This window comes from Magnolia sinica, chromosome 3 (genome assembly GCF_029962835.1).
Source record: "Magnolia sinica isolate HGM2019 chromosome 3, MsV1, whole genome shotgun sequence".
NCBI classification, from domain to species: Eukaryota; Viridiplantae; Streptophyta; class Magnoliopsida; order Magnoliales; family Magnoliaceae; genus Magnolia; species Magnolia sinica.
The window spans coordinates 123470243-123480487 of NC_080575.1; the positions used below are offsets into that span (position 1 = coordinate 123470243).

The 10245-nt window shown below is 40.3% G+C and overlaps 1 protein-coding gene across 1 annotated transcript; it reads left to right on the top strand.

Moving 5' to 3' along the window:
• The first annotated feature begins 348 nt into the window (after positions 1–348).
• LOC131241107 (acyl-coenzyme A oxidase 3, peroxisomal-like) lies at positions 349–8763 on the top strand. The gene is made up of 13 exons (XM_058239775.1): positions 349–975; positions 4102–4219; positions 4319–4426; positions 4620–4792; positions 4916–5015; positions 5184–5258; positions 5348–5478; positions 6841–6976; positions 7060–7179; positions 7266–7412; positions 7497–7601; positions 7686–7787; positions 8323–8763. Exons 1-13 carry the CDS (start codon positions 494–496, stop codon positions 8569–8571), a joined length of 2046 nt encoding a protein of 681 aa, XP_058095758.1. The 5' UTR covers positions 349–493; the 3' UTR covers positions 8572–8763.
• The last annotated feature ends 1482 nt before the right edge of the window (positions 8764–10245 follow it).

A 10245-nucleotide genomic window follows, 5' to 3' on the forward strand; every position in this document is an offset into this window, starting at 1 on the left:
TTAAACAATCTCTACAAATGGCTAGACGGTATAGATGTAACGCATGCATCATGGTAGGGTCCAGTGAGCTTGATGATGTCACCTCAGCAGCGACTTGGCGAAAGTATCTAATCGGCTTCCCATCTTTAAGGGCCTGTTTGGACAGTTGTATTAGGTTGGGTTAAGGTGGATGGAATCGTAAAAGTTACAATAAATGCAAAGATTTGGTTTATCCCATATTTTCTAAACCCGTATTTGATACGTAAGTATAAAATAAGTAAATCCGAGGATTTAAATTCAGATTACGTTTGGATTGGACGCAGATGCAGCACAATCCACCATCGTGGATACGTTGTTTGGAAGTTTCCTGGCGCGCATTCACACACCTGCGCAAGTTAGCCCTCAAGAACTAGTTTCCGCCACCAACGTCACAGCATCCCCGCCCTCTTCAAAATCTCCACTTTCTCTATCTCTTGCTCTCAACTGCAATTCCATCTCTCAATCTCCTCCGTCAATGGCATCAGCTTCACCGTCCGATCAGATCTCACGGCGGACAGCGATCCTAACCAGGCACCTTCACCGTCCTTCGTTTCATCCACATCTTCCATCTCTCGAGCCGTCCACTTGTCTACAGTATTCTCCTCCGGAGATTTCCGCTGCGTCCGATTTCGATGTCCGAGATCTTCGCCGTCTGATGGACGGCCACAACGTTGAGGACCGGGACTGGCTGTTTGGGCTGATGGTGCAGAGCAAGCTCTTCTGCCCTAGAAATTCAGGCGGGAGGACTTTCATTGCACCGGATTATAATCAGTCGATGGAGCAGCAGAGGGAGATGACGATGAAGAGGATCGGATATCTGTCGAGTCTAGGGGTTTTCGATGGTTGGTTGACAGGAAGAGGGCCTGAATCGGAGCTGAGGAAACTATCGTTCTTGGAGTGTATCGGGAGCTATGATCATTCCCTCGCAATTAAGATCGGCGTGCATTTCTTTCTCTGGTAGGATACTTAATTCCGTTGACCATTTGTGCGGTTAATTTGGGTAAATTTTGATTCTTGAGTGAGAAATGTATAGGTGGGTCCGCTTTCTGGGGATGCCGACGGTTAATCTGATGTTACCGCTGTGGATGGTCACACCACATTGAATTCCGGCATGGGACAATCATAGCCATCCAATTCGCTGGCTGAAAACGAACGGTTTGAGAGCAACATAGCCAAGGGTCGATATATACTTCTGATCAGATGGTTGGCATTGTTCGATGGCAGGAATTTTCTTGGCTTGTTGGCCATCCATTTTGGGGATTTACTGGATGAACTATCTGGATTCCTGAAAGATGGCCGTTGCATGGGATTCAGGTTCGAGTGGATATAGCAGTAGTTTAGGGCCTTCGGGCAAAGCATTTTATAATACCTTGTTGTCAAAATAAAAAGGGACAGCTTTTAAATCCACTTGCTAGAGCACTTTCTATGCTTTTGTAAATCTTAGAAAACATGAGTAATTTGGACTCATTACTCATGAAAAATCCTTTTTTAATTTGGTTGAATTTGGGGTCAAGAGATAGCGCTGTCGTGAAGAGAGAATGTTTTGTTTTTGTTTTTTGTTTTATTTTTTGTTTTTTTAAGATTTTGGTTGAATTATTTGGTAGGAAGTAGGAACATTATATACTTGTTTGAAATATCAGATTGTAGCAGGCTGTACTAATTTAAACAATTAGATTCTTGGTGTGCATATAGGCTAGAATCCCCATTAGAGCAGCTGTCCAGGACTTGCGATATGAGGTCAGGTTGCAAAAGATCATAATGATTTATAAATTTCGAAATTTATAGAGGGAAAAATCATGATTCATGTAACTGAATGTCACCATGGGTTCTAATAAAGGATTGCCAAACCTGTGTTTGGTGCAGTTATTTAAATAGTGCGAAAGTGTTTTAAATGGCTTTGTGGATCGAGAGAACACAACACTTCTATTTTTTAATTAAAGAAAAGGAAAAATATGATAAATAATAAGAATTAAAAAAAAAAACAAAAAGAAAAAAGAAAAAGTGTTTTAAAGGGCTTTGTGGATCAAGTGAATCAAAAGAAAGGGTTTGGGAGACCAGAGGGGTGCATGCGTCGAAAGAGGGGGAAGATTATTTGTTACCTGGGTAACACCTTAGCGGGTATTACCCTTACCATGGGGCCCACCTTGATGATTTTTAATATATCCATGCTGTCCATCCATTTTTCCAACTCATTTTAGGATGTTCTCCCAAAAATTAAGCAGATTCAAATCTCAGGGGTTGAACCACACCACAGGAAACGGTGGTGATTGAACGCCCATCGAAACAGTGGTGATAAGGTCAATCAGACCTGGATGGAGGGAAAATACAAAGATCGGCTTAATCCAAAACTTGTGGCCCACAAAAAGTTTATAATGGTCATTCACCACTGTTTCCAGTGGTGTGGTCCACCTGAGATTTGGATGTGCTTAGATTTTGGGATCATGTCCTAAAATGAGCTGCAAAAACGGATGGATGGCATGGATATACAACACAATCATCAAAGTGGGCTCCACACAGTAAGTATAACACACACTAAGGTGTTACCCACAATCATCAAAGTGGGCCCCACATGGTAAGGGTAACACGCTAAGGTGTTACCCAGGTAACACCTAATCCGCTCCCTTTGAAAGATGGCTTTCAAAACCCTTATGTTTTAAAAGCTTTTCTTATAATGTGAGTTATATACAATTGACATTATTTCAAAAGTCCTTAGCTGTATACATGGAGGCCCATTTATGGATGGTTAAGATTGTCTAATATGGGTGCATGTACATATATTCTCCGTCTACAAAAAGGCCCACTATTTGTATGGTCTGGATAGCTCTATATCATTGCCACGTGTGAGAAAGTTGGGTTACAACCATTTTACAACATGTCTTAAACTAACAGATTAAAACTGATATAACTGAAAGCTGTGTAGTGCATGCTGCATAGCTTGTAGTGTATGCTACAGCCCCTGTAGGAAAAATGCTATTTGGACACGCTACGTAGTGTAGACACTATGCTGTGCTCCAAACACTACTGTTACGCTACGCATGCTATTTACATCACCAAATTACAACACTTCGGTGTATATCAGATTAGGTGGAAATCGGCTTTTCTTGTGATTGAAAGTAGTTTGTATCAGGAAAAGCGACTGCTTTTGCCTTTTTGATGTAGAGTGGGTGGCGGATGATTTCATGGCCAAGATGGACTAGAAAAGGCCTGATCGGAGGCGGAAGTGATCTGGACTGTCAGAACCTTAAAACAAACGTATCTCACAAACCGGAATGAGCTATCCGGCATGCCATATATGATTTTGGGGTAGTATGAGCTACTTTAGCCACCTAACCCGTGGTTGCGCACGCCAAACTTGCGAGATTCCATCAGATCGACCGTCGAATATCCCTTTTTACTATCTATAGTAAGTTTTAGTTAACTCTTCATCCGTTGGGCTTTAGGAGTTGCGTCCAACATGAAAAGTGCTTAGAATAATTAGGAGAATCACATGGTTAGGCCAAATAGGACACTATTTTTGGCCGAAAACCATGATGACTAGTAGGAATCACGACCGTCTATAAATAGTAAGTTTACTATTTATAGTAAATCATGATTTCTGGGAGTTTTAGTTGTAGTTTAATTCCAAAACTTCTTCCAAGGTTTAGTATCACCATTTAAAGGGTTGTAAGCTTGTTTATTTCATTCATCAATCAAATTACGAATTTTCTAGAATTTATTTATATTCTTTCCTATTTTTTCCTGGTGGATTCGAGGAATCTCTGTGAGGAGTCCAGAGAAGCTCCGTGGATTCGGAATAGTTATCCTTGAGGAAGACGGTGATCGACCTCATCACGTTCATCCCTGCATCACTGTTCTACCTCTTTGTCAAGGGCATGAAATGCTATGCAAAATTGAATACCTGAATTCATGGGCATATGGTCCTAGTTTTGTTGAAATAACTAGGTAATCCAAATGGGTTGTTGGGGAAGTGGGTACATTCAATGTCTTACTGGAAATCAGGATGTCAGGCAACTTTACATAGAACATAATAGACATACTTACTAGAGTGGCTAGCATATTGAGGCAGGTGTTTCTGAATTACAGGGGTGGTGCAATCCAGTTCTTTGGCACAAAGCGTCATCATAACAAGTGGTTGAAGGACACTGAAAACTATCTGGTCAAAGGCTGCTTTGCAATGTCTGAATTGGGACATGGAAGTAATGTAAGTGGAGATTCTGAGATCACTAGGTCTGAACATTGCTCCTTATTCCATCCATCATTCTTATGTTTCTAACATTACGTCTTGGATTGTTGGTATCAGGTTCGAGGAATTGAAACAGTCGCCACTTACGACAAAAACACTGGAGAATTTGTTATTAACACCCCCTGTGAATCAGCTCAGAAGTACTGGATTGGTGGAGCTGCTAATGTGAGGAAGTATTTTGATGATTTCTTGCACAAGCACTTGATTCCGAGTAAAAAGTTCATAATTGATTTTTTAACCTTTTAATGGCACCGCCCAGGCATCTTTGTACTTATCATCATCTGTGCTACTTTTTTTTTTTGGTTGCCCTGCAATCTTTAAATTAATTCTGACATGATCATGTGGTAATCCTTTGCAGCATGCTACACACACAGTAGTTTTCTCTCAGCTACATATAAATGGAAGTAATCAAGGGGTCCACGCATTCATAGTCCAGATCAGAGATTCAGATGGAAGCATTTGCCCAAACATCCATATAGCTGATTGTGGTCATAAGATTGGCCTGAATGGAGTTGATAATGGTCGAATTTGGTAGGAAATGTTTTCTGGTGATACTCTTCTTCATAAAGGACAGTGTCCAGTGTTGTAGATACTAATAGAACAGTTTTAATGAATTATCTCTAATCACATACTACTGCCTTCATTCATTTTTAGGTTTAACAATGTCCGGATCCCTCGAGAGAACTTGCTGAATTGTGTTGCCGATGTATCACCGGATGGGCAATATCTAAGTGCAATAAAAGATCCAGATCAGGTAGTGAAGTTCCAAGTTTTTCGTTGAATATGTATGCTCATTCATTTATTCTTGATTTTGCATTCCCGTGTAGTCTACAGGCAAAGAAGATAAGTTGGCATGATCTGCTTATTTAGTCTGTTGAATGTCCCCGTTGTAACCAGCAATGCATATATTTATATGTTTCAGAGATTTGCAGCTTTCATGGCGCCTCTGACATCAGGTCGTGTAACCATTGCAGCCAATGCAATATATGTTTCAAAAGTAAGCGAAGGTGTCTTTTGCTGTACTCCTTTTAAGTAGATGGGCAATGTATACCATGTGTAGTTACCTCATCTTGTCTGGATTATCAGATTAGTTTAGCAATTGCCATAAGATACTCACTGACACGGCGGGCTTTCTCTATTGCACAAAATGGGCCTGAAGTTCTATTGCTTGACTACCCAAGTCATCAGAGGCGGCTCTTACCTCTCCTTGCAAAGACGTAATTCTTTTACCTGTAGCTTTTGTATATTTAAATTTCATGTGCTTCTGGAATTATCCCCATGTCAGTCTCATGCTTTTCTAGATTGTAACAAGCAAAGTTTGAAATATGCTGAACACTTTAATCAGGAATTGTCCATATTTCTCTTTCATGCCTCTCTGATTTACCACATGCAAAAATGGTAAAAATTCCTACTTTTAACTTGACTAGTGGACTGTACACTGAACCCACTCCAAGAAATATATTCTTAGCCATATGTCCACCTCCAAACAATGTGGGGGCTGCCTAGAGTTTGTTGGATTAACCAAGCTCCTGAAATTAGATTCACTTAAACATCTGTCAATAATGTTTCAGTGTGGAGTGAAAAACTACAACCATGATATACCTGAAAGAAGTCATTCTAGATTATTTTGGACCTTTACTGTTTGGTAATTGATAGTGTGATAGTATATAGTAGTAGGAACATTTGTCGCAAGGTGCAATCATTATGTTATTTCCTGTCACTTCATTTGTCATTCTTAATGATGAAGATGGTGAAATTGTCAATGATAAGAAAAATCCATAAATTGTTGAACTTTTTAATATTTTGGTTTGATTCCTACATGATGAGAACTGAAAGAAAATGTGTGATGATTACACCTTGGCAGTAACTGTTTCTTCCACAATATATTTTGTCCTACTACCAGACACAGCCTAAAATTTGATAGCTCTTGTCAGTTTCCATAATTCTTGTATTAGATTCCTGAAATTGCCCTAGGCAAAATGCTATTGTTATTGGGTTACCTTTGTGTATTGTCGTAGATAAATGTTTGGTTTGGAGGTGAAAGAGCCTAAAAGCTCAATGTTGCTAGATATTTAGAGATGTGGAGAACCCCTGGACTTTTAGAAAGACAGGTGCAAATTACTTCACTCTCCACCTTCTAATGATCTGTGGAAGGCTGAGATTCTTTTTCCAATGTGCTAAATGATTTGCGCACACACCTGACAAGAAAGTTTTATGTATCCTTCTACTAGAAGGTGAGCTTTGAGGCTCTTCAGCAATGAACATTATGATATTTATGCACATGGGCATTTTATTGCAGTTGCATGAATTTCCTTCATTACATATCTGAAGTTTTCCTGTTGATCTGAATTGGTAGGCACTAGCGGTTGCATCTCTGGCATAACCATACATATGAATCCTTTTAAGTAACAAAGACAGTTTCTTTCTTCCTCTTCTTCTTCTCTTTTAATAAATTTTCCTCTAGCTGGGAATGTGATACACTGACTTCTAGGATTTTCTTATTTTAGCTGAATACATTGGATCTTCTCCTGGTTGTACATGTATCTCTTAACTTGGACATTTCTCTGTCTGTGCGGCAGATGTGCTATGAGCTGTGCAACCAATTATCTGAAGAGGATATATGTACAGAGGACCCCTGAATCTATCAAAATCTTACATGTTTTTTCTAGTGCATTCAAGGCTACATTCACCTGGCATAACATGAGGACTCTTCAGGTCACAAGCCATATAGCTATGAAGATTTATACTCTTTGATCCCATTATTGTCACACATACCAATTCTGCAATTTATGTATCAGGAATGCCGTGAAGCCTGTGGAGGGCAAGGCTTGAAGACAGAAAACCGCATTGGACATCTAAAGGGTGAATTCGATGTGCAATCCACATTCGAGGGGGACAATAATGTACTGATGCAACAGGTATTCTCAGATGATTTTCTCTTTGTTGGGTTTTCTTCTAATCAAATCTGAAGCCATGGGATTTATGCCTGGGTGTGTGAGATCAGGTTAGCAAGATACTTCTTTCAGAATACATAGCAGCTCAGAAGAAGAAGAAGCCATTTAAAGGATTGGGATTAGAACACATGAATGGTCCTTGCCCTGTTATTCCAGCTCAGTTGACAAGCTCTGATCTCAGGAGTAGCCAATTCCAGGTAATATATTTTTAACTAAACCAACTGTTCTGCATAACCATCATGCCCAAGTATATATTCATATTTATTGTCAATCTGTATCAGACTGAGATCTTATGCTTAAGAGAACGAGATTTACTGAAGCGTTTTGCTACTGAAGTTTCCCAGTATCAGGCACAGGGAGAAAGCAAAGATTATGCAGTTATCCTGGTAAGTAATTTTTATCTAAAGCAGACCATGCTCCACGGATCTTATTTCCTTGTTAGTGCACTGATTTTTTTGTTCATGCTTCAGAGTTATCAAGTTGCGGAGGATTTGGCTAAAGCCTTTGCTGATCGAGCGGTATTTCAAACCTTCTTGGAAGCTGAGATGGCACTGCTTGCTGGACCATTGAAGGTAAATCTAGAGATCCCCTGCACTGTTTGTGATAATTATCCGATCATCCTGGAAATATCCTGGTTTTCTTCCAACTCCATGTCTCGTCCACGTGTCAGACCGGATGGCTAGTGATAGTCGGTGGGGAATTCAGGTACAACATCAAGTGATGGACGGTAGGTTGTTGTGATACTGTTGTTGCATATGACATAGTGGTATGGGATCTGGGTTGGGTAGCTCAGATGCACTCAGGTTGTTTTATTTTAAAATAGAAATTACAAAAATATGTTAATAATAGAAGTATAAAATATTACACAGATGCACCACGTTTTCCTGTGCACTGAGATTTGTTGGTTAAGCAAGTCCAACACCTTGACCCGTTCCCACACCTGACACCTGTGCCTGTAGGTGAGGTATCCAGTTGTTGGACTGGCTGATATTCCAGAACAGGAGATTGTCTTGTTTGACTGAAACGCCTGATTCTTTGTGGCAAATAGGAGGTCGCATATTAATCTTCCGATTTAAATCTCAACCATGCATTTTTTACCCTATGCAGAATGTGTTAGGTCTCTTGAGGTCCATGTATGCCTTGATCAACATGGAAGAGGACACGTCATTTCTTCGATATGGCTACCTATCAACAGACAATGCTGTTGTTGTGAGGAAGGAGGTGACAAAGCTGTGCAATGAACTGAGACCCCATGTACTGTCAGTGGTCAGTTCATTTGGAATCCCGGATGCTCTACTTGGTCCAATAGCTTTTGACTGGGTCGATGCAAATTCATGGTCCTCGGTTCAACACTAGCAACACGCAATGGACCATTCTCAAGGGTACGATTCAACGCACCTGATTTCTTCCTTGTTTGAAACTTTGTAGTGTCAATAAGGTGGTAGTGTTTGAGGTCCTACACTCGCTGTGGGCAAGCTAAGCCTACTCTGTAAAAGTATTCCATAAAACATTAAATAAATTTGCCATCACTAACGGCACGTATCAACATCCCAGGTGAGTTATCCTTTTTGTGTTGGATGAAGATCTAAGTTTGATCATTGATAATTCAACACGTAGAAGCTTTATTGCAATCCCTTGGTGCACGGCAACTGTTTGAACTGTGTTTGTCCTGCAAGTGAATTGGGTGATGATGGACCATATTTCACTTTTGTAGAGCACCACCTTTATGCTCTCTTTCAAATGCCTTGTGCATCTATTATGCCCCTGAAAATTTTCAAACTAAAGGGGGCTAGATAACAGGGATCGAGGAAGGGTGACATTTGCATTGATTGATGTGGGCCTAACTTTCTTTGACCCAAACTAGCGAAGTGATCTTTGGGCCAAGGCCAAGGTTGGGCCCCTACTAATTTGAATTTCCCAAATGAGGATGAAGGTAGGGACCGCATGGATCTTAAGGTGGGTGCTGCATCGCCATTTCCTCATGTACATTTTGAAATCCTAACCCAAGATCAAACTAGACTGCCAGTTATGTCGTCGAGACACTATCAGGAGTTCTGCCTTGCCTGCTGGAGGAAGTGAGTTGAAAGCGATTCAACTCAACTCAAACTCAGACGCATTGTTGCTTCCATAAACCAAAACCTGGGCAGAAATCTCTTGTGAAATCTTGTTACACGGAATTCAAGGTTCCAGCACTTGGATTGCTCTGAAACTCATTTTAAAATTTGAACTCGATTTCAAGACTAGACAAAAAAGCCCTAGCCTGAAATAGAAAATTCTTCCAGAGAAGGAAAGTTTTTAGAGTATTCATGGAACTATCTTCTCGGAATTGAGCACTGCAGAACCTTACTGGAGACATGCATCCAAACGAACCCTTAAATGCTGCCACATGTGACAATTTAACCGTGCAAAGAACACTCCCGGCAACAATGCAGTCTTTTGATCCTGGAGTACCTGGTTCAAAATATCAAGCCAAAAGATCCCATCTTGCCTAAGTGCGATAGACACAAGCTTGATGCTGAATACAGACTGTCCACCTAGTGGGACCTCCTGGGTAGAAATATCGGGCCATCCCATCTTTGGCTTTAATGAAAAGGGTTAAGAGCCACCTCTCATATTATCTTTCCAGCCAGGCCCACATGCCGGACTGTTGAATCCCACTAGTCCACCACTCTCACTGCCATGCATAACATTTGGGATGCCTAAGATGACTGGTCCAAGCCAACCTCCCATCAACATACACCCTCAAAATGCCTGCTTCCAGCAACATGCATTCTTCAACCAGTTCATTTTACTGTAAGAATTTGCACCCTTTAGGGACAGTTTGGATTTGTAGAAAGCCTGAGAAAGAAAGTGTTTCGCAAGAAACCTTATTTCCAATAAACTGTGAGAAAAGAAATATAGTATTTTTATTTTATTTTATTTGTTTTCACTAGATTTTCTTAGAAAAAATTGGACCTATTTTAAAAATTTTAGTTTGGCAATTAATTATTGCAATATGTCAAATTAGCGCATATGAGACAGCTAGAAATT